This window comes from Eschrichtius robustus, chromosome 10 (genome assembly GCF_028021215.1).
Source record: "Eschrichtius robustus isolate mEscRob2 chromosome 10, mEscRob2.pri, whole genome shotgun sequence".
In the NCBI taxonomy this organism is placed as follows: domain Eukaryota; kingdom Metazoa; phylum Chordata; class Mammalia; order Artiodactyla; family Eschrichtiidae; genus Eschrichtius; species Eschrichtius robustus.
In genome coordinates, this window is record NC_090833.1 from 92,336,587 (window position 1) to 92,363,834 (window position 27,248).

Here is a 27,248-nt window from a genome sequence, read left to right on the forward strand (position 1 = left end):
TTGTGAGTAGCCAGCACCCCCACGATCCCATATCTAAGTCTGGCTCCACTTGCTACAGGGGCAAATGGCCCTATCTACCTCACTCGCATGACCAGGGACACAGAGCAGGTCTCCAGGCATGGCACCTTGTCTGAGGCCCTGCTGTCTAATGCCGCTGCATCCTGGGGCAACCACAGGGGTGTTACTTGCACCCTGCAGGCCTGGATTGGGGTCCAGGGCCTCATTACTGGCTGTGCCCATCTGTTACCCTCATTCTCCATCCAACCACCAGCAGGCCCACTGTGGGGAGACCCTGCCCCAAGGCTGTGTCCACCTGTTGGCTGCCAGCATTTATTTATGTAGATAAGCACTGTCCGCCACCCACCAGGGAAGGCAGGCACAAATCTCAGCACCACCCCCCCCCAACGATGCCTGTGTGGTCCCCCTGTAGTTTCGCAGCATGGCTATTCAGGAACCCACCACTCGCCCCCTTGGGCATCTCCAAATGGGGTGGCGAGCTACAAGGTGGCACAGGGTGTGCCCAGTCCCCGGGAGAGGAAAGAGGAGAGAGGTGGAGTCCAGGGGGCCAGTATGTTTCAGCTCACATGGATGTAGATGGTATAGATGGGTGGGCAACTGTCAGGAGGGGTGGCATGACTGCAGACATCCACCAGGTGTCCCTGGGCACCACCCATGAGCTCCTTCTGTCTTCCGGCGCAGATGACCCCTCACTGCCCACTCAGATGGAGTTTTCTTGACAGTCACCCCACGCCCCACTCTGGGCCACACTGCTGGGCCTGAGGGCAGAGGCCCGGGTCTTTGAGGGACGTGCTGGGTGACCCTGGGCAATTGGCTGCCCCCGTTTGGGCCTCATTTTTCTCCTCTCTGATGTGGAGGAACCCTCCAGGGCCAAGTGCTATGTGGCCTGTTGGTCCCTCAGCAGTCCAGGCTCCCTTCATGCCTGCATGTGGCCTTGATGCCACCTCTCAGATGAGTACAGGCCCTGCCGTGGTGGCTGTACAGCTAGGAGACGCGGCAGAGACTCAGCTCATGGGGCAGCTGGGGCCTGGGGCTGCTGGGCCCCCGGGCTGGCCTGGGCCGGGTGCCCGTGGGCTGCTGAGCTCAGGGCCTCCAACCACTGCTGCTGCAGCTCGGCGGACGGGGCACTCAGGTACAAAGACTGCTGGGCCTGCTGCAGCTGCCACACGTGTCCAGCATCCAGCCTCTCTGCGGGGTCTGGCACACTCACCCTCCAGCCAGAGAGGGGGATGGCATGCAGCAGCTGGCCATCCTGCAGAAAAGGAGAGGAGCATCAGCACCTCGGCCCCTGGAGTCCTGGCATCACTAAATACCATCTCCCACAAGTGGGCAGCAGAAGGGTGATTCTGGACAGCCGGGGAAACTGAGGCCCTGGGGTCACATGAGCCACCCACCACACGGGGTTGGCCCCAGGCTGCATGGTCCAGGCCTATCTGGGCGCCGCGGGCTTGAGGCTGTGGGCTGCCGGAGCAGGGTGGACCCCCACTCCCAGTGTGGCCCAGCGGACAGAGGACACACCTGGCTGCCTCCTCGAAGGTGCAGCACCAACTCCAGGGATTCCGACTCAGAGATGGCAGCCCACACCTTGCTCCAGGCTGTGCCGCCATCCGACACCTGCAGGGGGCCACAGAGCAGGCTGGGCAGGGGGTCCACAGTGGCTGGCTTCTGGGGACACAGAGGACAAGTCAGGTGGAGTCTCCCTTGTAAGAGCCACTCTCCAGGAAGCACCAAGGCCGAAGCTCTTGGGGGAGAGAGGAGGGGGAGACAGACTGGACAAGGCCTGGGCCAGCCTGAGCTTCCCCAGGGTCACTGCAAGGCCACTTGGGATTGGGCTGGACCTTCTAGGCAGTGAGACCACAAGAAGGGTCAGGACAGAAATAAAGATAAGGTAGGAAAAAATGGAACAGCAGGGAACCAGAATGTGGCGGCTGTTGATGATTTTCCTGTACACACACACACCTCTCACATATAACACCACACACACCACACACATTCACACACACATATACACCCATACCACCCCCCCAACACCCACACACACCTCACACACATTCACCACACGCACAGTACACACAAACATACACACTCACATACACATCACACACACACACCACACACCCACCCCTCCCTTTCTTCTGATGTGTTTAGAGCAGTCATGGACACAACCCTTAGGTCATCAGGAAGCCCCTCAGACACACCTGGCAGAGCTGGTTCCTGCTTGGACCTGAGACCTGGGTCTCCCAAACACAGCATTTAAAGTGCATGGATGAGGGGGCCAAGGGGGCTGAGCAAGGGGCTCCCCTCTCCTCTATCGAGATAATCCTACACTCAGTTCTAATATACTGATGCACTTGACCTCTAACATACAGAGACCCTAACTGGGGCTCCAACCGGCCCACCCGGATGACCCTCCCTGGAACCTTTGGGAAGGGAAACTGACATTATAAATAGCTTCCCAGAAGACCCCGATGTGCAGTTGGCCTTGAGAATTATGCACTATGTTATGTGGAGAGAATGGAAAAATGCACTTTTTTGGAAACCACATTCTCACTTTTCCAGCTTTCCTGTTACCTCAACACATAGGTACAGTGCCCTTGAAGGAGGGCCTGGAAGGCAGCAGCCATGCTCAGGAGGACAGGAGGTGAGAAGGGGTCTGGCGTCCTCACTGCCCCCTAGCCCCCTGATGGCTTGGGCAAGGCAGGGGCAGCATCTCCTTTCAGCAGGGCCTCCAGGCCTTCAATCAGAGTGACCATGAGTGAAGATGACACTTGTGCCCATCTGCTGTGGGCTGAATTGTTTGCCCTCAAACCCATGTGTTGAAGCCCTAACCCCCCATGTGACTGTGTTTGGAGATGGGGCCTCTAAGGAGGTAATTAAGTTAAAATGAGGTCATATGTATGGGCTCCAATCCAGTATGACTAGTGTCCTCATAAGACGTGGAGATTAGGACACAGACACCCACAAAGAGAAGACCGTGTGAAGACACAGGGAGAATATGTCCATCTACAAGCCAAGGAGAGAGGCCTCAGGAGAAACTAGCTTGCTGACACCTTGATCTCTGAATTCCATCCTCCAGGACTATGAAGAAATAAGTTTCTGTTGTTTAAGCTGTCCATCCTGTGGTATTTGTTATACAGCCTGAGCTGACTAATGCACCATCTAACTCCTGAGTGCAAATGGTTCCCAAGCTCTCAGCCGTGACTGGATCCTAAGAGCCCAACACGCACACATGTGATATTTGGCATTCAACTGCTAGCTGCTCTCAGTGGCCTATGGACCCAACTGAGCTCTACCAGTCCTGGTCTCAGGGAAGGCGACAGCTCTAGCACAGTCTGTCAAGGCTTCTGGGGTCTTGTGTCTGGAAGGCTCACCAGACCCAGCCCACCCACCTCTGTGCTCTGCTTGGGCTCCAAGGGGTCCTCGAGGCTGGGGCTCGAGGGGGCCACCGGCTGGGTCAGGAAACACTCTCGGCAGACACGGCTCTGCCTGCCGTTCTCGGCCTTGAACTCGGAGCACTTCCCACAGATGACCTGCAAGACAAGGGCACCTGTGACCCCAATGCCCAGGGACAGAAGACTATCCAGAAGGAGGCTGGAAGGAGAGGTGTTAACGGCATGTGGAGGGGAAGGGCTTGTCTGTGAGCCATGGGAGTCGGGAGCCTTGTCCACAGGGCAGAGACCCCAAGTCTGTCCCCTGCTGGGCCTCCAGGACCTGCCTTCTTGCTCAGAAGGTCCAGGATCCAGGGGTCTGTGGGCATGGAAAGAAGATTGGGAGGAGGAACTAAGCACATGGAGGCCCCAGCAGCTGGCCTCCTCCCACCTGGACTCACCGCCCCGCACAACTTGCAGTGGTGCTTCCTTTTGGTGATGGAGTTGAAGGTCTCGCCGCAGCTGCTGCAGCCCTGCTTCTCCTTGTCACGTCTGGTCTTAGAGGACCCTCTCCTGGGCTCAAGCTATGGGAGGCAAACGGCTGCAGTCAGCTTCCCAGCGCATGTGGAGTGGCAGCTGTGCGATACACAGGCAATGCACATGCAGGGCAAGAAAGCCGGACGTGCAGAAGGGAATTAAGCAGGAGCCACACTGGCCATGGCCCCCTGCCCAGCCTCACTCCCCAGAAGCTGCCCTGCTGTCACACAGGGTGAGATTCCAAGGGGAACAGGAACTCTATGCTTGGAATGACTTGTCCCACCACAGAGGTCAGTGACTTTGCGTGTCTGCAAAGATAACAACCGGAACCCACACTGGGGGAAACGGTGGCTGCTCTGCACAGGAGCCCAGACGCCAAGGACTGGGGTGTCTGCACCCAGCATCCATCCAGGTGGCCTTTGCTTCCACGCTCTGTCCTTCATTGGACCCCAGAGCATGGTGCCTGCTCCATGCCAGGCACTCAGGGGTGCGCAGTTGCCCACCCAACACATGCGAGAGCACTCTCCTGGGGTAGGAGCAGGGTCAGGGGCTGGACTCCCCTCTCTATCTCCTCCGATGCTGCCTGAATTTCCCACAAAAGAGGGCAGTGATGAGTCCTTTCAGCAAGACAACGGGAAGTCATGAAACATGGTGTGTGTTCAGAGAGGTTAGAAGATCTTTAAGGCTAGTCACAAGAACACACTATAAAATGCTTTTACTTCTTTTTTGTTTGTTTGTTTGTCTTCTTTTACATTTAAACAAGCTGTTTTGTGTAAGGTTTCTCAGAAAGTTTTACAAGAACCACATCAAACTCCTTGGAGCAAAGAGGAATTGGAGAGTGGCAGGCAGCAGTGGGAGAGAGGTTTTCATTTTATTCTATCACTTTACTTTAAAAAAAAAAAAGTATTTATTCCTCTTTTAGTTAAACATATTTACAAATTTTTAAAAATCTGATGCAGTCTAAAACTAAGGAACAGGTATATAAATCATACATGGGAGGTAGATGTCAAGGCGACATGTTGGAAGACTGTTTAAAGGTGTCAAGTTATATTGCTAAGGGAAACAAGCAAGTTGCAAAATAACGTACAGTAGCGTATAATGTTTATACCAAAAAAAGTACGTGCATGAAAAAAAGACTGGAAGGAAGCACACCCTGATGATCTTATTGGCTGTTTGGGGTAGAGTTACTCTTATCTGACTCTCTTATCTGGATTTTCTCAAGTGTTCACCGAGAACAGCTTGTGAAAGAGGAAGAAAACCAATAGACACGTAGAAAAGCAAACCAGCCACTCGCTGACCAGCCCCCCCAACCCCTCCCACCTCCTGCCTCACATTCCCATTGAGGACTGTGTTCCCTCTGCACTGTGGACAGCGGTTTGAGAGCTGGGTGAGGGAACCTATGTGGTCCGCTCTGGCTGCCTACCCCTGGCCATAGTGACATCAGTCGTGTCCAGGACCCCAGCCCCACCTGATGCAAGGGCTTGGGAGGTGAGCAGGAGGCAGGAGGGAGTGAAGGTGGGAGTGGGCACCGACCATGCAGGGTGAGGCTGGGGTGGGGGCTCAGTAGCGCTGTCTGATTAGGTTTCCCCATATGATTAGGAGTGGTGCAAGTTGGGGGACAGCTCCCAGGCCCTTGCCCTGCCCCTCATCAGCCATGAGACCCTGCACAAGTCACTTCTCCTCTCCAAGCTTGGTTTCCTCATCTGTAAAGTGGGGTGAGGAACCGCCCCTGGCCCTGAACCCTGTCACAGCACAAGAATCCTGACTGGTTTTGCTGATTGCCCTTGACATGTAACCATGGCTCTCAGGAAATGCCCCATCGTTTGATGAAACAGCTTTCTAGCTTTGAACCGCCCCAGCCCCTCAGCATTTCCTCTCTGTGTGGGTAGGGGGCGCTGGGGTCCCAGCAGAAAACACAGTCAATTCACCACAAACTTAAGATTTTAAGAAATGTCACAGATATGTATCAAATTCCCCAGGATGTCCGAGCTAGAATGGCTACTGGAAGTGCTTGTCTCAACCTCTCCCCTGCACAGATGGGGAAACTGAGGCCCAGAGACACTTTTTCTGTTTAAAAGAGAAACACCTAAAATAAGTTTAACATTAGTGTTTCTGAGCAGAATAAAATGAGGTCTGAGATTTGTTTTAAAATATTCCAGAAGAAAGAAGAGTATGTGGGGGTGGGGTGAGGATAGGGGTGGAAAGACAGATAAAACATGAACAGCACAAAGCTGAAGCTGCCCCAGGCTGGTGTGGGGGTCTCGCTGTCTGTTATTTCTACTTGTATGTGTCCAAAACTTCCCTAATAAAAATTTGAACAAAATAAGCTAAAAAATATGTTTAATATAAACTCTGCAAGTTTAAGGAGAAAGAGATGCACTGGTTGGGGGTGAGGGGGACCGAAGGGAGGGGCTTGGGCATTGGAGGCTGTTCCGGGCTGACCTGTGTCCCCCAAAAGTCACAGTTTGCAGTTCTAACCCCCAGCACCTCGGAATGTGACTGTATTTGGGGAGAGGGCCTTTAAAGAGGTGATTAAGGTAAAATGAGGTCACTAGGGTGGGCCTTAACCCAATATAACTGGTGTCCTTATAAGAAGAGGAGATTAGGACATGGACACACACACAGGCAAGACTATGTGAGGACACAGGGAGAAGATGGCTATCTACATGCCAAGGAGAGATGCCTGTGAACAAAAAAAGAACAAAGAGTGCCACTCATCATCCAGTTATATAAGGGTTAAGATGCAACCACTGCAGTCACCCACGACAGTGCACCCTGGAGGGAATTCAGGATGCAAAAACAAGATGAGGCATTCTGTGTGTTGGAGAAACAGGCCCCGAGATAGATGCACATCTCAGAAAGAATTTCAGTGACCCCAGATTCTTGCATCTTCCCGTGCAGAGAAAAACACTTAAAAGTATTAACTTGAGATATCCGTTCTTTGTGATATAGCAGGAATCTTTTACCAAAATGTATGCTTGACTACCTGTATTTCCTAGCCAAAAAATTCCTACATATACTGGCTCCTCCCCTCCCTCTTACAAGCAGTTCCTCAGAGCTGTCTCCCAGGCTATAGTCCTCAGTAAGATCCTGAATAAAACTTAAACTCAACTCTTAAGTTGTGTGTTTTTCTTTAAGTCGACAGGCCTCAGGAGAAACCAGCCCTACCAACACCTTGATCCTGGACTTCCAGCCTTCAGAACTGTTAGAGAATAAGTGTCTGTGGCACTTTGTTAAGTAGCCTGAGCACACTATTCTGGCCTATGCTTCCCAGCTCTGCTGCCTCTGCTCATAGACCCCACTGTGGGCCCCACCGCTGTGAGGCCAGTGCTGGCCCCCTGGTACGAGGAGCCCTGGGACCAGCTGGTGCCTCTGAAGGTGATAGGGACACTTGCTCTGCCCAAGACCCCATCCCCCTCCTCCTCCAGCTCATGACCCCCGACCCCACGGACACTGGGTGTAAGAAAACCTTGGGCCCCCTCTCAGTTTATTCCATGCAGCTCAGGACCACAGAGCCCTGTGGGTGGAAAATGGGTGGCACAGACCCGACAAGCAATACTGACGCTCCCCACAGCCACGTGCCTTACTGGAGGCCACCCCTGTCACCCGACCTTGGCTGCCAGCCACACTCTAGCCCTGAGGCACATCTGTCTGCCCCACTCAGGGCTCCTTCCCTTGAGACCATCTCTCAGGACTGCTGGGGCTCAGACATGAGAAGAGAGGGGAGGGCCCATCCCTGGGTCTGCCGTGGCCCAGGAGCCTCAGCCCTCTACCAACCTTCAAGGTGACCCTGCCATGCCTGTTTTCCAGGTGAGGACACCAAGGGCACTTGAAGTGGGAGTGGTCAGCGACAGGGTGGCTGGATCAGCTGTTTTGCCTTCAAGCACTTACATGTGCTGCAGAACCTTGGCTCTCCAGACCCTGCGAACAGCGCTGCACAACTGCTGAGAACACAGGGAGGCCATGGGGGCTACTGGGGCATCCGTGAGGGGCAGGGCTGCCCACGAGATGGAGGAGAGGCTGTAGCGGGCCAGGGGTATGTGGCCAAGAGCTCAGCTCCTGAAGGTCAGCAGGGACCCCATCCTGGCCAGAGGGACCAGAGGGCAGTTCCTAGAGCCGGGCATCTTGGGGCTGGGGCTTGGAAGAGCGACCCATCCTGGCTTCCTTTTTTAGGCTGCAGTTCGGTGATCAGACAGGGTCTGAGTACCAGCTTTCTTGGCTGGGTACCAGCTTCCTCGGTGCTGAAGACTGTGAGCCGCCATGGCCTATGCTTGATGCGGCTCCCCCAGGTAGTTCCCGACACCGAGGGCTGGTGACCAGGTGGCTGAGGTGAACCCACCTGCATCGTTAAGGACAGGTCTTCCTGGCCAACCATACTTCCTTTTTGGATGAGGATATAGAATAAGTCAACCAAAGGGAGGGGCTCAGATTTTCTCTTTGGATGTGGAGACATTGGAAAGGCCTGGGCCAAGTCTAACCAGGGAGGTGTGGAACCGTGGCTTCCCCAGTAACAGCCAAGCAACTTCACCCAAAGCGCTCCAAATGCACAAGCATGGGCCTGGGAGGTCTGTGCTGAGGGCCTGTTTTATTCAGCATTTTCTCTTCAGCAGATTCACTTACAAAGCAGGGAAGCAGGAGGAAAATTCAGGTAAGAATCGGGTCCCAAACAGTGGCCCTGACAACCAGCCTCAGAAGATGGAGCCACACAGTTATCATTGGTCCTAAAGGGTGTGGACATAGGCATGGGTCTTAGGCCCGGCCCTGTGGCGGGTGCAGCCCAGGCCCTCTGCCCTTCACAGGCAGCCCTGTCCCGGGCTTGGGGTGGAAGGGTGGCACTAAGTTTGTGCACGCTGAGCGACGGGTGGCAGGGGTGGGGCCTTTCACGGCATCGCGGAAGGGTCCATGTGTTGCCATGGTGGGTCTGGAGCCCAGGGAGGCCTTTTGGACTCTGACATTTCTGTGCTTCCGTGAAGAGAGATGCAACTTTTGCAGAACGGGGAAGTTTTTGGATTCTGCAAGGCCCCCTTGCAAAACTTCCTGGTTTGGGTTTAGCTTTTCTTAGGAAAGAGGGCCTTGTGGGAACTGTGCGTCTGAGGACACCACCAGGAAATCAAATGAGCACACTAAGAGTGAGTTTACATTTCCTCTCCAAAAGCTTACATCTGGCATGTTGTAGCAAAGATCACTCTTTCTAGTGCCAGAATTAAAACCCACTTTGGGGTACTTTCCACATATATCCACTGAGCACATCTCGGACTCACCCAGTATGGCAGGAGCTTCACTGAGCTCTCTCTCTTCTCCCCACCCAAGGGAAGGTAAGGGTAGAGGGGGAGGAGTTGCCCAAGGCCTCATGTCAGGACCCACTCCACGTGTTAAAACATTAAACATGTGACCTTCAGGTCCCTTCCAGCTAGAACATTCTCTGATGGGCACTGCCTGTCATGTGTGCCAGCCCCACCTCCTGCTCCTCTCTCTCTGCCTTGGCACTGGATCTTCCTCAGCCCTGTCTCCCTGACCACACAGCCCGCAGCCACTTCCACTTTTCCCTGCATCCACGGACTGAGGCCTGCCTGTGGACTCACCCTACAAAGAATGGGGGTTGCTCACGGCCCTTGATGCCTTCCGGCCTGCCCCAGGCCAAGGGTCGGATAGCAGAGGGTCCTGCAGGGGGTCCAGCTCAGCTCCCCTGCAGAGGCAGGGAGAAGCAGTGTTTCATGCAAAGGGCCATCATGGAGGTTGTCAGGAACCCTGGCCAAGGGACCCTGGAGCTGATTGGAAAGCTGCAGAGGCCCCATCTGTCATTTTTCTCTGGGCAGTTAGTTACACAGATGAAGCTTGAGTGTGCAAGCTGCTTTTCATGACATTCCTAGACGTTCCAGAAAGGAGCCCAATAGCACACTGCCAGCCTCACACGCACAGTTTGGTGATTCAGAAAGCTGATGGTGGGTTGCTTCATGTGAGAAACACTTGTCGGTGACTCTAGGGTCAGCCGCGAGGGCTTCACAGATGAGGCCCTGGGGCAGAGTAGGCATAATTGAGGCATTCTGCACAGAGGGGATAGCAGGTGCAAAGGCCCTGGGACACGGCCAAGTGAGGGAGGCCAGGGCATGGTGGGGGAGGGTGGGCTGGAAGGAAGCCAAGGCCAGACAGAGCCACAATGCAGGAAGCCCCTCAGGGAGTTTGAGGGGCTGTGACAAGACCATCTCTCCCCTGCTGATAGTGCTGCTTTCAGATTTCCTGACTCTGAGTTCAAACAAATTAGCACAGGCTCCTTTTGGTTCTCGCAGTACCACCATGTGTCAGCAGTAGCACTCAAATAAGGGGGTTCCCTCCTCTCACTTGGTCCCTGAAGCCCATGATGCCCTAGAAACGCTCCATCCCTCCCTGGGAGCCCAAAAACTTCTCAACGTTTTCCCAGTGCCGGCAGTCAGAGACACGTTGGGTCAGGGGTCGTGTGGTGACCTGGCAAAGCTTCTGCTCTTGTAACAGAGCAGGGGACTGGGGCATCTGGGCACATCTGTTCTGGGGCCTCAGCAGGGGCTCAATGCTACCCAGCAGCAAGGATCGTGTGGGAGGAGAGGACTAGTTTTCTTACTAAAAATCTACATCAGGACAGGAACACTTACTCCCCATGATGAGCTAGACATCCGTCCCTCCCTCTGCTGCTGTCCCAGGAAAGTCAAGTCCCACCACAAGGCCTTTGAGCCAAAGGCCAGGTCTCCTCACCTATCAAGCCCATTTCCTCTTATTAAAATGGGTTGACCCTAACAAGTGCCAACCCAGAATGGCTGTGATGACCAGCAGGGTGGCCCTTGTAGCCAGAAAAGAAGGAGCTCTGCAAGTTGGTGCTAAATTCAGGCAGACTTTGCTGTCCAACTGGGGAGCACCTGCCACCAAGGGAGTGCTGGCCCAGATGAGGGATGTGAGATAGAGAAGTGGGGGGGAGGGAAGGAGAGGCAGGCACAGTGAAGAGAAGGTGGGGGCAGTACCGACCCACCCATGGAAGAAGTTCCCCTTTAGGAGCAAACCCCCTGTTAGGGGTCAGGCTGGGGCTCAGGCCTCCACTCATTCCTTCCGAGCCTGGAAAACTGAGGGATAGGGCAAAGCGAGGATGCCCAGGAGAATCCCCTCTCAGGATGCAGGGTACAGCACCTCCTTGGTAGTCTAGACTTATAAATGTCATCAGACTTCACGACTGTTAGGCCCAGTGGTTAATAATGATGCTTCCCTGTACTGGATACTCACTGCATGCAAGGCGCATACATTTACCCTGTTACTAATCTCCCAAACTGACAGAGCAGGAGGGACTCGGGCATAGTCCCGTGGCCTGGCCCTGTCAGGGTGGGGACATGGACACAGGCTATCTGACCCTGGACCACGCCTTCTCCGCCCACATTGACTGAGCCTCCTGAGGGCCAGGTACCGCCTTGATCCACATTTCATCCAGGCATACTTTACCTGTGGTAAAGAGCACAAGTCTTCAGAAGAACTCAGCTGTGTAACCTTCACCCACCCAAGGAAATGGACATTTGGGTCCCAGAGGGCTTGCCCCAACCCTCCACCAACAGGCCCCAGGGGCCATCAGTGTGAGGACCCAGGTCACATGGAAGGGGGAGGCTAAACCCTCACCCTCAGGTCACCCTGGTCTGACCCCAACTTCCACCTCCCACCCCTGTCAAAGCTGGGGGGGTCACTCACCCCTGCAGCACCCGCTCCACCAGTGGCTACCACTGCAGGCACCTCTGAGTTGGCGCTCACCATCTGGAGGGGACAAAGACAGCTGGCATGAGCAGAGGTTCCGTGGCCACATGCTGACATCCAATGCAGTGTTGGAATGCCACCATTCCTTCTGTCTGGTCACAGGGTCAGGAGGAAGACTGTCGGGGCCTAGTGTCTGCTATGACTTTGGGAATCTGTCCTCCCTGGCCTGAAGGCATCTCAGAAGAGTTATCATTTCCCAGCTGGGGTGGAGGGCGGTGGGCAGGTATGAACCTCCTTGAGGCCCCCCAGGCCTAGCCAGCTGCATCACACCATGTGAGGTGGCCCTGGCCTCTAGCTCTTTCCTCAGGCATCTGTGGAGAGCTCAGTGCCCTGCCTTCTATGGTCAGGCTCTGTCTCTGCACCAACTTTAATGGCAGGTATGGGGTGGGGCAGGGGGTTCTGTTTCCAGGTCACCTCTTTTCAAGGTAGGGGACAGTACGTTCCCTGCCCGGGACAACACAAAGTTTTCTTCTAAAATAGTCCAGAAAGCAGACAAAATGGAGATTTGATGCAAATATTAAGTGGATAATGAGGTGGCCTGTGGGCCACAGACCAGTGAGACCACAGGGAGGGCCAACCAGGCCTGGTGTCTGGGACTCAGGGCTGCTCAGCCAGGCTGGGCTGGGTATCCCTTAGCTTCAGGGATGTCCCTGAGGCATGGAGTGAGGGACCCTCACTGTGAAGTCATGTTTGGTTGTACCCAGACAGCGGGAATGGCCAAGGCCTAGGGTGGACCCATCTGGCCCTGGGTGGGGATCCTGCTTCCTGGCTCCCCCCAGGCCTGGGGACAGTTTCCCATGGGGAGCAAGCTACCCCTGCTGATAAGATCACAGCCCCTAGGTGCATGTGATAGGACAATGCCTCATGTAGCAGCTTTATCCAGGCCTGTCCTTCCCTCCCTCCTGTCCAAGCGCTGACCACCCCAGCTACGAGGTACAAGGGTCCCCACATGCATGCTCAATAAAGGTGGGCATGAGGAGAGCATGGGGACCAGCTTCCCTCCCAGACACCAGTCCTTGTGCAAAGGGCCTGGGTCACCCCAGGGACACTGGCACTCACAGGCGGGTCTGGAGTGAGGGAGGAATCCTCATCCTGGCCGAAGGAGCCACTGAAGGCCTTGAAAGTCTGGCTGTTCTGCTTGTGCTTCTCAATGGTGGCCTCAATGACCTGAAACAAAACCACAAAGAACAAGGGCCCTCAGAGGGCATTCCAGGAGGGTGAGGACAAGGGTCCTGTGGTCATTGCGTTTTCCCCTGACCAACAGGCTCACATGTCCTCTGAGATGAGGAAACGAGGCTCAGGGATGTGATCAGTGACTGACCAGGTCCCCATTCCAATCTCCATGGGTCCCAGTGCCACCCCACATGCAGTACTCCAAGCCAAGAGCAGATGCTCTCGGAACATTTTATATGGATTCGAGGCCATGTTTCCATTTCCTGCAACAGCATTCCCATCTAATATCTGTTTCAATTTCCTTTTTCTCTTCTCACTCAGATTTCCATCTTACGAATTTTGGGAGCCACAAATCTAATGGTTAGCATTTGGCCTGGTGGTGGTCTGCCAACCTCGGTCACTGCCTTGGCCTCCGCTCTGCCGTGGCCCTCCTGACCTGTGCCCCCACCATGGCTGGTTCTGAGCTGAGCCTGCTCTGGCTGCCCCAGGACGCTGCCTGGCCTGTCTCTGGAAGCACAGGCTCCGTCCTGGGAGTCAAGCTGCTCGTCCTGCAAGACCCACTGCTCCTGCCAGCCATGGAGAGAAGGACAACATGGACCCACCTTGGAGCTGCCAGACAGTGGAGATCCTCCCCAGGGTGAGGGCACCTCCCTGCATGCCCACCTCCAGGCCTTTATGTTTATTTGTTTACTGGGGAGCCCCAAATAAGAGAATGGACTCAAAGGTTTGTGGAGTCTGAAGGTGCTTATAAACTTGGTCACCCCATCACTTCAAGGTGGATAGATGGGTGGGTAATACCTGGGGGGACACGGAGCCATCCCATCCCTTGCTCCAACATGAAATGGCCATACCGCTCAAGAATTTGGTCATTTGGTTACTTTAAAACTTTAGGAGTTTCACCTGAATCCATTCTTTCTTTTCCTCTTCTGTCCTATAAAAGCCAAAAGAGTATTTTATTCATTTAGTCTTGGATACTGACTGTAAACCACCTGATTCCTCTCAGCCCTGCAGTACATGCCTGCGCTGCTCACTGCCTGGAAGTGCAACTCAAGGCTTGGGAGAGTGGTCCCAAAGGCTCTGGAACACTGTGGCCAGTATCACCAGGTGCAGTCAGGTGAGGTTAAGTGTGGCCTTGTGGGTGCAGGTGGGGTCAGGTATGGCCAGATGAAGTCAGATGTGGCTGGATGTGGTAAGCTTGGTATGCAGAGCCCTCTGCAGGGGATGTAAATCAACACGTCCCTGGGCCACAATGGGTCATTGCAAAGATCTCACATCATTGGCGGAAGTGAGAGATGGGCTCTCCCAAGCCCTGCCACAAGTCACGCACCATCTTAAAGGGTAGTGTGACAATAGCCACCAAAATTTAAAGTGGACATGCTACCCTTTGGCCAGCAATTTTACTCCAGGAATCTACCAGATGGAAGTAACGACACATATGTACAAAACTTGGTTCATGGATACTGCTTGCAGCACCATTTGCAACAGCAAGACCCCAGAGGACCTAGGTGCCCGTCAATGGGAACCAGCCAATGATCATATTGGAAAATTATGGTGCTTTAGAAAGTGGTGCTCATATATGGGATGATTTCTGATAAATTAAATGAAAAAAGCAAGATGCAGAACAGACTAGATAGAAAATGGTCATCTGTGATTTAAAAAATAGATACAGGGCTTCCCTGGTGGCACAGGGGTTAACAATCGCCTGCCAATGCAGGAGACAAGGGTTCGAGCCCTGGTCCGGGAAGATCCCACATGCCGTTGAGCAACTAGGCCCGTGCGCCACAACTACTGAGCCTGCGATCTAGAGCCTGCGAGCCACAACTACTGAGCCCGCGTGCCACAGCTACTGAAGCCCATGCGCCCTAGAGCCCGTGCTCTGCAACAAGAGAAGCCACCACAATGAGAAGCCTGAGCACCACAATGAAGAGTAGCCCCTGCTCGCTGCAACTAGAGAAAGCCCGGAGCAGCAACAAAGACCCAACGCAGCCAAAAATAAATAAATAAATAAATAAATTTATTTAAAAAATAAATAAACAAAATAAAAAATAGATATATATGTATGGGGACAGAAATTCCGGAAGGATACTTCAGAGATGGTTAAGAATGTCTTCTGGAGGTGGGGAACAGGGGGTGGGCAGAGGCTTAATTTTCCTTGACTTCCCCTTAGTACTGTTACATTTTAAACCACAAATAAGCAAGTAAAATGAATAAAAACACATCGAAGGGTTATCCAGTTTAGAAAAGGAAGCCATCTGCTAAAATTTCAGGTCAAACACATTCACACAGCAGCAGACACCAAGGCAGCTGAAACCTACCGAGTTTGTAGCTCCAGGGACCTTTTCTTTCCAGTTATGATGAATGTGTGGGCTGCATTTGACTTGACGACATCCTGCACCTGAAGGCATACAACAAAGGACAAAACAAAAACAGTAGGTCACTTTTAGCAGGTCCTGAACTGTGGACTCACACTCTCAGACTTGGAGGTCTTTCCCTGAGAAGTGGGGCGCAGAGGTGACCCAGTGAGTCTGCAGGGAAGTGCTCGGCTTAGGGTCATGGTTGCTGCGGGCCACTCCATGAGTCAGTCCATGGCGGAGGGTGGACCACCGACCTACTCAGGCAGGGCTAGGACCACTCATCCACTGTTCTTGGAACTGTGCCGGCCAAACCTGCCTGCTCTCAGGGCTTCCCAGGAAGTCAGCCCCAGTGCCTTTCCCCACAAAGTTACCCACAGGCACTCCCGACACAGGGGTGGGAATCCTAGGAGAAGAGCCAGGAGGATCTCCACTACTCTGCTGGGGTTTCTGAGGCCCCATGGGCAGGTACCTTGGACCTGCCGGTGTCTGCAACAGGGAGCCTTCCCTCATCCCCTTGACACCGCACTCCCACAGCCCTTGGCTGGATGTGGCCCACAGGCTGGCCACTGTCAGAGGGAATTTTTTGTATCACTAATGCACCCCTTCACTTTTTAGAGTAACTAAATACTTTGATTTAGCCAGTATTTTTGGAGTGCCCGTTAATTCAAAGCACTCCCCCACAGGAGAGGGGGACTGACTCCAGCTCCAGCAGCCCCACAGCACGAGACATCGGTGGACTCAAGGAATAGGGACAGCAGGAACAACAGGTCATCTGGACCTTGGATACAAGTGACTGCAGAACCTCATCTGGGCTCCAAATTGGTGCAGGAGTGGAGAGAGCATGGGACCAAGGACCAGGGAACAGGCAGGATGGGCACCCCATCTGCATTCACCCCAAGTTTCCCTTAGAGTCTGTAAATGGGGCCCTTAGGGCTGACTTCACAGGGGACGGGAGACGACCCAGGTCCTGGCATCGTCCTTCATCCTGCCAACATGAATCCAGCAGCGCACTGGCAGGTAGGCCAAGTGGAGGGACAGGGGATCCTGCCCATTCAGCCCAGGATGCTAGGCCAAGGCGCCCTCAGAGATGTTCCCTCACGCCTGGGTCAGGATAGAAGCAAGGCCCAGAGAAGCAGGCAGGCAACCAGTTGCACAGCAGTGAGTGCTTTGGTGGCTAAAGCGCTGTGTCCCTACATCTGCTCTGTGCTTTCCCAGGGGAACAGATTGGTGGGAGGGGTTCACCCACCTGGAGGCCGGAAATGTCCATCTTCTCCCGGACACTGAACTTCTGGCCCATGAGCCGCAGTTTGGGCACACAGTAAAGGATCATGCTGTTGAACTGCGATAATGACGGGCAGGTATGGGATGAGGGGCGGTTGACTCCACAGAGGAACACCCCAGGGAGGAGGTGGGGCGTGGCTCTGGCAGGAGTGGGCAGGGCTAGGCGGGGCTGGGCTGAATGTGGGCGTGGTGAGGGCATGCTAGGGGTTGGACTGGGGGCGTGGCTTAGCGGTGGGGCTCTGCAGCTGGTTGGGCCTGGGTTGGGTGAGGGTGTGGCTGAGTGGCTGGGTTGCGCGGGCTCTGCACCTGGGCTGGGTGTGGCATGGCAGGGGCATGGTTCTGCAGCTGGGCTGGGCAGGACTGGGCAGGGCTGGGTGTAACCGGATGGGGGCTCACCAGGAAGAGGTGGCGGTCCTGGGTCGTGCCATTCTTGGCTGATAGCTTCTGGATGTGGCCCTCCTTGATCAGCTCGTTTGCAGGGTTGACGATGTCCTCCTCCCCACCCAGTCTCTCGTACACCTCCAAGAGCTTGTGCATTTTCTCCTGAGAGAGACACGGGGAAAATCAGATAAAAAGGATCTAGAGTGAAATGTCACCTGTTTAGGTTGCCATGGGTGCCCCACTGTGGGCCTGACCTCAGGCCCATCTGGTCTGGGGGCTCCAGACCCAGTCCCGGGGACAGGCAGGTAATGAGGACACAGGACGTGGACCACACATAGCAAGAGCTGCCCCAAAACAGGCGGCCTGTCTCTCATTTCTCCCTTTTGAGAGATATGGGGTCAAAGAAATATTTCACTTTCTTTTTTTTTTTTTTTTTTAAGAAGCTCATTTAGCTTTTTTTTTTTTTTTTAAATTTTTTTTTTATAGCTACTTTATTTATTTATTTATTTATTTATTTATTTATTTATTTATTTATTATTTTTGGCTGTGTTGGGTCTTCGGTTCGTGCGAGGGCTTTCTCTAGTTGCGGCAAGCGGGGGCCACTCTTCATCGCGGTGCGGGGACTGCTCTTCATCGCGGTGCACGGGCCTTTCACTATCGCGGCCCCTCCCGTTGCGGGGCACAGGCTCCAGACGCGCAGGCTCAGTAATTGTGGCTCACGGGCCCAGCTGCTCCGTGGCATGTGGGATCTTCCCAGACCAGGGCTCGAACCCGTGTCCCCTGCATTAGCAGGCAGACTCTCAACCACTGCGCCACCAGGGAAGCCCTCACTTTCTTTTTCCTCTCAAAAAACAACAGTGTCCATGTGAAAGTAAATAGGTCTCAGGACTGAGGCAACCAGGGCTGGGTAGGGACTGTGGCGGCCTGGAGAGCCGGCCCACTTAGGGGGCACCTCGCCTCGTCCCAGGTTGCAGTGTGGGCCTGGGGTTTTCAGAGTTTTCCAGTAAAGCCAGGAATTTGGATTCTCCTGTGAAATGACCTGATCTCTAATTCTGGGCAAGGATTTAGAAATTCTTACACCATATCCAGGCAGTGTGCAGGCCAAACAAGGGCCTGTGAAGACAGGGCCCACTGGGTCAGAAGGCAATGGTATGGGCTAGGAGGCCTCCCCATCGGCAGAGCCTATTACTCGGGGGCGTTAGATCAACAAGAGGACACCATCTCCTCCACCTTCAGGCTGTATTTGGAGGTGGGGCCTTTGGTAGGTGATTAAGTTCAGATGAGGTCATGGTCATGGGGTGGGGGAGGGGTGGGGGCATGATGAGATTAGAGCTCTATTAAGAGAGACACCAGAGAGCTCGCTCTCTCTTTTTGCCATGTGAGGACACAGCGAGAAGGTGGCTGTCTACAAGCCAGGAACCAAATCCGCCAGCACCGTGGTCTTGGACTTCCAGCCTCCGGAATGGTGAGAGTAAATGTCTGCTGTTTAAGCTGTCCAGTCTACAATACTTTGTTAGAGCAGCCCCAGCTGACAGAGCTTCAGTGAGTGAATGAACGAACAAATGAATGATGCTAACACCAAGAGCTAACATTAAATTATGCCAGGTCCTGTTCTGAGCACTTTATGTAGAGGGATTTTATCCCCACAACAGCCCAAAGAGACAGATTCTGTCAGTGACCTCATTTTACAGATGGGGAAACTGAGGCATGGAGCGCTATATAACTTACCAGCAATCACCAAGCTAGTAAGGGACAGGTCTGTCTGGCTCTCAGTGGAGCCTCTGTGTTCCTGGGGGACAGGTGGGTGAGTATGCATGCTGACAGTGCCTGGCCCACCCTGTGCCCTCCCTGCCCCAAACTACTGGTCCCTCGGGCATCTTCCAGGGTCGCCCACACTCACCATTTTCCGAATGGCAGCGTTGGAGTGGTTGGCAGCTGTGGAGATGAGCTCCAAGGACCCTGCAGGAAGAAGACAGAGTCAAGCTGCAGGGCGCCTGGTGACTCCACCCAGGTAGTTGCCCCACGAGGCTTAGTGTCAGGTTCTGCCCTGCTCCTGCCCTTTCCCACGGCTGTACCAGGCTTCTCATGAGACCTGGCCCTGGGTGTGGGGGTGCGACCCTGCAGACGCATCCCATTTGCTGGGGGTCCGCCAGGGCTGGCATGCCACTCCCCTGTGCAGACCTTGCCCCATGCTGCCCGCCAGCTGCTGCCCATGCACCAGGAGCAGCCTTGCCAGCCCCATAAGGTCCTCCGTGGGGCCTAAGCTCTGCCAACACTTAGCAGCCCCCTCCACAGAACCATCATCCACCCCTCGTACTACAGTGGGGGCAGGGGCGGTTTTCCCTTACACTTAGACTCTCAGTCACCTCCTTGTTTAGGGGTCACTTGGAGCTCTCTCCTTCTCTCTGTCTCTATCTGTCTCTCTGTCTCTATCTCTTTGTCTCTCTCTTTCTGTCTCTGACTCTCTGTCTCTCTCAATGTGGGTTTTCAGCAGGGGCCCCAGCTCCCACTGCCCAGGAGCTCCTCAGCCTGTGGCCGGCTTGGCTCACTCTCTGCATCCTTCCAGTCTGGGGCATCCTCTGGGAGCCTCTTCAGATAGTCCTTGAGCAGCAGCTCATAACGGGGGACCCTCTGCACGGGCTCCAGCATATGGTGCTGCAGCGTCAGGTTTCCGCACATCTCCTGCTTCTGTGGGGGAGATAGAAGCAGTGTGGGGCACCCATGGACACATGTGTGGATCCCCCAGGAGGCTGCCTGGAGTACTGTACCCAACTGACTGCAGACCACATCTTACAGCAGAGGAAACTGAGGCTTGGAGAGGTTGAACGACGGAGTAAGGAGCTGGACCCAAGGCAGGGCTGCTCTAGACCCAGCGCTGGCCTTTTTATACACATCCTCATTGGAGACTGTCTGTGGGGACAGCTGGGAGGGCCCAGACATAAGTGAGGGGGTGAGCGTGCTAGGAGTGCAGGCAAAAGGGGAGAAGGAAACACTCTGATAGTATCAGAGCTATCCTCTCTGGGGAGGGACAGGGATGCTGGGAGATGCAGGGGGATCTAGGACCCTATGCTGAGAAATCATGGGTGACCTGATTACAGTGGGATCTGGGGAAAACCCAGAAAGTTATCAAGGGGCCACCCCAAATCCGAGCCTGGCCTCCGAACCCTCAGCACAGAGGGACTCTGTGCCCATTAACCTTTCAGGGTACAGTGAGGAATGTAGGTGCACGTATGCATGTGTGAACACATGTGTATGTACACATATGCACATGTGCCTACGTATTACGTGTGTGCATGTACGCATGTATGTGCATGTGGCACATACTTAAAATATTTTTTTAAAGAATTACTTTATTTAAAATTGGTGAATGTGGCTAATTAAAACCCCAAAATTTTGTATGGAAAACAAAATCATACATAAAGTTAAAAAATAAAACATCAATGGAGAAAAATAATTTGCAACACATTTGACAGTTAACAGCTGACATTCTTAACATATAAAAACCTCATGAATCAATAAGAAAACAGACCAACATGGCAGTAGACAACAGCAACCAGAGGTGTGAACAGGCTGTTTGCAGAAAAAGAGAAAGAAAAGATCAATGCAACATTTTCCTAAGTGCTTCCACTAGCCATTGAGGGATGCTGTGGAGGGAGACCAGCATGTTTGGATCCAGGTCCTATTGAATAATAGTTTGTGATGACACAGATCGCACAAACTTTTTGAGCCACGATTTCCTCACCCATGAAATGAGAATGATGATTTGTCTCTGGGAGTTATTTTAAGGATCAAAACATCAATAGAGCATCTGGACACATCCCACAATTTTACTGATTTTCTCCATGTTGAAACACAAACCCAGCACTGTGCCCGTGAAGCAGAGGTGGGACCGCCCTACCTGGATGCCTTGGACAATGTCCTTAAATACCAGTGAGCGCTGGGTCCAGGTGCTCACCAGCTCCACGGCCCGGTCAAAGTTCTTGACATATTCACCATACATCTTGAGGAATGGGGCCAGCTTCTGCAGGATGTCTCCAAGCCGGGGGTTTGTGTTCCTTCGTGGGGGAGTGAGATCGTCAGACAAACAGCTCCAGTGAAGGGCCACGGTGGGCCAGGGACTTCACCAGGGAGCTATGGGACAATGGCCTGACTCCCAGCTCTGTGTGATGGTGGGCAAACTGGTCACCTTCCCTAAGCCTTACTTTCCTCCCCTGTATCACATGGGATGGAAAATAGTGTGTTACCTAGAAGATCATGTAAAGTACTTCAACCGTGCAGTCATAGAACGATTGCTCAAAACCAGGAGTTGCTAGTAATAATGGAATCACTTTAATGATGAGCCACAGTTATCAAAAAGAATCAAGAAAACCCCATTATACTTCTTCTGTATGAGCAAAGATTAGGAACAATGGGGCAATCTAACTCTGGCAATGTCATGGGAAAGCAGCACTGTGTAATAATGAATGGTTTGGACAGGGATTTGGAAATAAATTTCAAGGAGCAGAAAATATATTAATAACCTTTGACCTTAGAACTGTGGGGGATTTATCCTAAAGAAATAATCAAAAAGAAGAAAAAAAGGCATATGCATAAAGTCATCCTCTGCAGCATTACTAGGAACGTGCACTCAAAGGCCCACCACCTGTGAAGACGGATGGACAAGCTGCTGGAGTCTCCTACCATTATTATACAAGGAGTGTCTGTGTGCTGACAGTCTCTCCAGGGCCTTGAGGAGAAAACTCATATCTAGCAGGTGTGCACTGCATCAGACAGAAAGCCAGTCTAGCCCTGAGCTTTAACCTCATGGCCTTGGACACAGTATAACCTGCTCTGCAGGTGGAGCATGTCTTTCTAAACATTTACAAATTGCCCTGGACCCTCGCTGAGCCTTGCAGGTGCAGGGACAACCCCCAGTCAAGCCCCCTGGCCTCTGTGTTCTCCCTGGCCTGGCTGCAGCTTGGAGAATGGCCTCTTCCCCTCTTACCACAGGAGAACCACACACTGGCTCAAGTCAGGCCAGTGAAGAGGGGAGACAGCAGAGACCCCAAAGCAAAGCTGCAGCAGCACCCAGAACAGAGGGGGAAGCACATAATGTGGAGAATGGCAAGCTGGGGGCCATGCCTGTAATGTTTTATTATCATTTCTTACAGCTGGGCAGTCCCTCTGCTACAAACGAACGGAAGCGGCAGAGGGACAGATGGACAGCCCTCTGGGGACACTGCTGAGGAAGAAAATCATCTCATTTTTTAAAGCAGAGGTGCAATATACACTAGGAGGGAAAATAAACCAATAAGCACTGTCTATTCACTGGTGTTTGCAGATGGCAAACCTCATTTAAATTCCACAAAGCCCCGAGCAGGTATTAAAGCCCCTTTAGTTTGCAGATGAAGAAGCTAAGACACTGAGAGAGCTTGGGGTCAGGGTTGGCCCAGGACCCTACAGAAAGAGAGCCCAGGGCACCATGAGACAGGCTCCCTAGGTGCCTCCTGGCTTTTGGGCATGCAAACCCCAGATTTAGAGGCTGCTTGGCAGAGAGTATTCAACAAAACCACTGCAATAGTGTCACCATGACCCTCAACGACTAAGGGCATTGGAGCCAAACTCCCTGGGAGATGCCAGCCCCTACACTTCCCGGGCACCATGAGCTGCACTTACCACTCATTCATGATCCGTGTCTGCAGCTCAGGCAGGAGGAACTGCCCGTGGAAGCAATAGATGGAGGAGATGTTAGAGAAGATGCCTGTGGTGACTTCCGAAGGGATCCCTGCTTCCATCAGTCGGGTGCAGAAAACCTGGGCACGGAGAAGCCCATGCAGTGGTCACTGAGTGTGGGTCACTGCAGATGGTTACGATCATGCTTCTGCTGCAGGTATGGGAGCTCAAGAGAGGCTGCCATTGCCTTATGTTTTCTTAGTGAACCTTCCACTTCATCAAACTGGCTCAAAGAACCTTATGGTCTTAAAGCAAGCTTACTTATGGCTAAGAATTGGGGGTGAGGCAGGGACAGTCCCCTCTAGATAGGGACAGGCCATCTTTCTTCCATCTGCCTTTCAAGGGAAATGGATGGTCCTGATTTCCTTTCTTTGCTTTGTGAGCTACAAACAGAAGAAGCACCTGTCAAAACCCAGTTTCTGTTGGAGTTTTACTTCCTGTGCTCATAAACCCCAAGTTGCCAGGTGGACAGGGAGAGTGCCACCCACTGTCCCAACTATTTATGCAGAAAGATGTCCAGAGGCCATTTACATGCTCAGATAATTTAACTGCCAAGAAGAAAAAAACCCCAAGGTGACTGGATGAGACCGTTGCCCCAGAGCCACAAGTTCTGAAAGCAAAAACTAAGACTTTCTGGAGGAGACTTAAATTTGTCCAAGTTTTAGTATTCATGTCAGTCATACTCCAACAGCAAGCCCTAGCCAATGCTAAGATAGAAAGTTTGCCTCTGAAACTGCCCACTGAAACTCTGGAAGTGGACAAAGGCAGGCCCAAGCCAGGAGGGCTACCTGGTCTAGCAGGTGCAGACGCTTCACATAGGTCTCCTCAGTGTGCAGCAGCTCCTGGGCAATGTGGAGCAGCTTCTGGGGCTCAGAGCACTGTGAAGAGAAGAGCCATAGCTCACCTGGGGAAGATGAGTTTTGGGGAGGCAGCATATGACAAAGGCTACCCGCTGTATGCCAGGGATGACCAGGGCCCCCAAAAGGCCAGAGGAGGCTGCTGGGACTGGGATGTGGGGCTCAGTTCTCACAGATGGAATTTCCAGGGAGGTTTCTGGGGAAGACATAATAGTTTCTACCAACCCCCCCCCCCCAAACCTTCTGCAGCCCAGAGAGAACTCTATCTTCCCGGGGCTTTAACTACAGAGGAGCTGCAATAGCCACCTCAAAATATATTGTGGAGTGACATCAGCAAGGTGGCAGATTAGAAAGCTACAGGCCCTCCCAACAGGCACATGAAAAGATGCTCCACATTGCTAATTATTAGAGAAATGCAAATCGAAACTATAATGAGGTACCACCTCACACTGGTCAGAATGGCCATCGTTAGAAAGTCTACAAATAAGAAATGCTAGAGAGGGTGTGGAGAAAAGGGAAACCTTCTACACTGGGAATGTAAATTGGTGCAGCCACTATGGAGGTTCCTCAAAAAACTAAAAATAGAGTTGCTATATGATTTTGCAATCCCACTCCTGGGCATATGTTCAGACAAAACTATAATTCAAAGAGATACATGCACCCCAATGTTCATTGCAGCACTATTTACAATAGCCAAGACATGGAAACAACCTAAATGTCCATCAAAAGATTAATGGATAAAGAAGATGCGGTACATATATACAATGGAATATTAGCCATTAAAAAGAATGAAATAATGCCATTTGTAGCAACATGGGCTAGAGATTATCACATTAAGTGAAGTAAGCCAGACAGAGAAAGACCATATGATATCACTTATATGTAGAATCTAAAATATGGCACAAATGAACTTATCTGTGAAACAGAAACAGGCTCACAGACATAGAGAACAGACTTGTGGTTGCCAAAGTGGGGGAAGGGATGAACTGGGATTTGGGGATTAGCAAATGCAAACTACTATATATAGAATGGATAAACAACAAGGTCCTAGTGTATAGCACAGGGAACTATATTCAATATCTTGTGATAAACCATAATGGAAAAGAATATTAAATATATATATAACTGAATCACTTTGCTGTGCAGTAGAAATTAACACAGCATTATAAATAAACTATACTTCAAGAAAATATATTAAAAAAAAAAAAAGAAAGTTATAGGTCCTCCTTCCCTCACACATGAGTTAACAGTATACAAATAAGAATACCTCTGTGAAAACTCTGGAGACCAGCTGAGAAGCTACAGCTTCCAAGGCATTGTAAAACTAAGAAGAGATTCTATCAAATAGAGAATGAAAATTGGCACGTTTGGAACACCCTTTTGTGTTCCTCCCTCATGCAGCATAGCACAGCACAACTGGGAAGAACCCCCTCCCCCCACACTAGGGCTCCTCCCTCGGGATGGAAACAAAGGAGTGAACTGTGCATCCAAAGTTTTGGCTCATCTGGAAGCTGCCTGAGGGACTGGTTTCGGTCTTGCCTGATTTGGAATGCTGTCATGACCAGCACCAGAGTTTGAAAACAGAGGGGAGCAGCATGTTAGAGCTGATGTTCTGCAAGCAGATGCCAGGGGAGCAAGAGATCAGAAAAAGTTTAATAGGTCTTAGAAATTCCAGCCTGATTGGCTAAGGTTTTCCCTGCACAAAGCCAGCATACAAAGACTGGAGAGATGATTGTTTTTCAGATGCCCAAATTCCAGCAAAAAATTACAAAGAAACAGGGAAACATGGTGTGATTAAAGGAACAAAATAAAATTCCAGAAACCAAACCTAAAGAAACATAGCTCTATGAGCTGCCTGTAAAAAATATTAAATACCTGTCATATAGATGCTCAATGAACTAAAAAAGAACACAGACAACTAAGTGAAATCAGGAAAGTGATGCATGAACAAAATGAGAATATCAATAAAGAGATACAAACTATTAAAAAAAAAGAGCCAAACAGAAACTCTAGAACTGAAAATTGCAATAACTAGACTGAAACATTCAAGCTAGGTCATTTGAAATCATAAATCAGAGAAACAAAAAGAAAAAACAATGAAGAAAGCAAAGAGAGCCTAAGAAACTTATGGGATACTACCCAAGGGACCAATATATGCATTTTGGGAGTCAAGTACAGCATACTTGAAGAATTAGTGGCTGAAAATGTCCCAAATATGAGGAAAGAAATGGACATACAAATTCAAGAAGCTTACAGAACTCCAAATAGGATAAATCCAAAGAACCACACTGGGACACATTATAATAAAAAAAAAGAGGGGGTGGGAGGAGTGGGATGATATATTTAAAGTGCTGAAAGAAAAAAAAAAACTGTCAACCAAGAATATGTACCCAGCAAAGCCATCTTTCAAAAATGAAGACGATGATACAAAAACCAGACAAACATATCACAAAAAAAGAAAATTACAGGCCAATATCACTGACGAACATACACGCAAAAATCCTCAACTAAATACTAGCAAACCAAATCTAACAACACATTAAAAAGATCATACACCATGATCAAGTGGGATTTATCCCAGGGATGCAAGTATTCTTCAATATACACAAATCAATTAATGTGATACACATATTAACAAATTGAAAAATAAAAACCATATGATCACCTCAATAGATGCAGAAAAAGCTTTCAACAAAATTCAACACCCATTTATGATAAAAACTCTCCAGAAAGTGGGCATAGAGGGAACCTACCTCAACATAATAAAGGCCATATATGACAAATGCACAGCAAACATTATTCTTAATGGTGAAAAACTGAAAGCATTTCCTCTAAAATCAGGAACAAGACAAGGGTGCCCACCCTCGCCACCATTATTCAACATAGTTTTGGAAGTCCTAGCCACAGCAATCAGAGAAGAAAAAGAAATAAAAGGAATCCAAATTGGTAAAGAAGATGTAAAACTGTCACTGTTTGCAGATGACATGGTACTATACATAGAAAATCTTAAAGATACCACCAGAAAATTACTAGACCTAATCAATGAATTTGATAAAGTTGCAGAATACAAAATTAATGCACAGAAATCTCTTGCATTCCTATACACTAACAATGAAAGATCAGAAAGAGAAACTAAGGAAACAATCCCATTTACCATTGCAACAAAAAGAATAAAATACCTAGGAAAAAACCTACCGAAGGAGGCAAAAGACCTGTACATAGAAGACGATAAGATACTGGCGAAAGAAATCAAAGATGACACAAAAAGATGGAGAGATATACCATGTTCTTGGATTGGAAGAATCCACATTGTGAAAATGACTATACTACCCAAAGCAATCTACAGATTCAATGCAATCCCTATCAAATTACCAAAGGCATTTTTCACAGAACTAGAACAAAAATTTTACAATTTGTTTGGAAACCCAAAAGACCTCAAATAGCAAAAGCAATCTTGAGAAACAAAACTGGAGCTGGAGGAATCAGGCTCCCTGACGTCAGACTATACTACAAAGCTACAGTAATCAAAACAGATGGTAATGGCACAAAAACAGAAATATAGATCAATGGAACAGGATCAAAAGCTCAGAGATAAACACATGCACCTATGGTCACCTAATCTATGACAAAGGGGGCCAGAATATACAATGGAGCAAAGATAGCCTCTTCAATAAGTGATGCTGGGAAAACTGGACAGCTACATGTAAAAGAATGAAATTAGAACACTCCCTAACATACACAAAAATAAACTCAAAATGGATTAAAGACATAAATGTAAGGCCAGACAGTATAAAACTCTTGGAGGA

General features: G+C 51.1%; 1 protein-coding gene across 2 annotated transcripts in view; it reads right to left on the bottom strand.

Annotated features, from left to right (window-relative positions):
* Positions 1–355: 355 nt before the first annotated feature.
* FGD3 (FYVE, RhoGEF and PH domain containing 3) overlaps positions 356–27,248 on the bottom strand; it is a 33,350-nt gene continuing 6,457 nt past the window's right edge. The window contains exons 2-16 of one of the 2 annotated variants that reach the window (XM_068552355.1): positions 23,374–23,463; positions 22,529–22,665; positions 20,772–20,928; positions 19,423–19,561; positions 18,774–18,832; positions 16,889–17,035; positions 16,458–16,550; positions 15,173–15,252; positions 13,758–13,788; positions 12,744–12,851; positions 11,622–11,684; positions 3,848–3,970; positions 3,408–3,548; positions 1,537–1,683; positions 356–1,270 (exon numbers count right to left, since the gene is read on the bottom strand). In XM_068552355.1, the coding sequence (XP_068408456.1) occupies positions 1,028–1,270; positions 1,537–1,683; positions 3,408–3,548; positions 3,848–3,970; positions 11,622–11,684; positions 12,744–12,851; positions 13,758–13,788; positions 15,173–15,252; positions 16,458–16,550; positions 16,889–17,035; positions 18,774–18,832; positions 19,423–19,561; positions 20,772–20,928; positions 22,529–22,665; positions 23,374–23,463 (1,758 nt within the window). In that variant the 3' untranslated portion in view covers positions 356–1,027. The remainder of the gene's footprint in view (positions 1,271–1,536; positions 1,684–3,407; positions 3,549–3,847; positions 3,971–11,621; positions 11,685–12,743; positions 12,852–13,757; positions 13,789–15,172; positions 15,253–16,457; positions 16,551–16,888; positions 17,036–18,773; positions 18,833–19,422; positions 19,562–20,771; positions 20,929–22,528; positions 22,666–23,373; positions 23,464–27,248) is intronic. The other variant, XM_068552354.1, reaches the window with a different exon arrangement.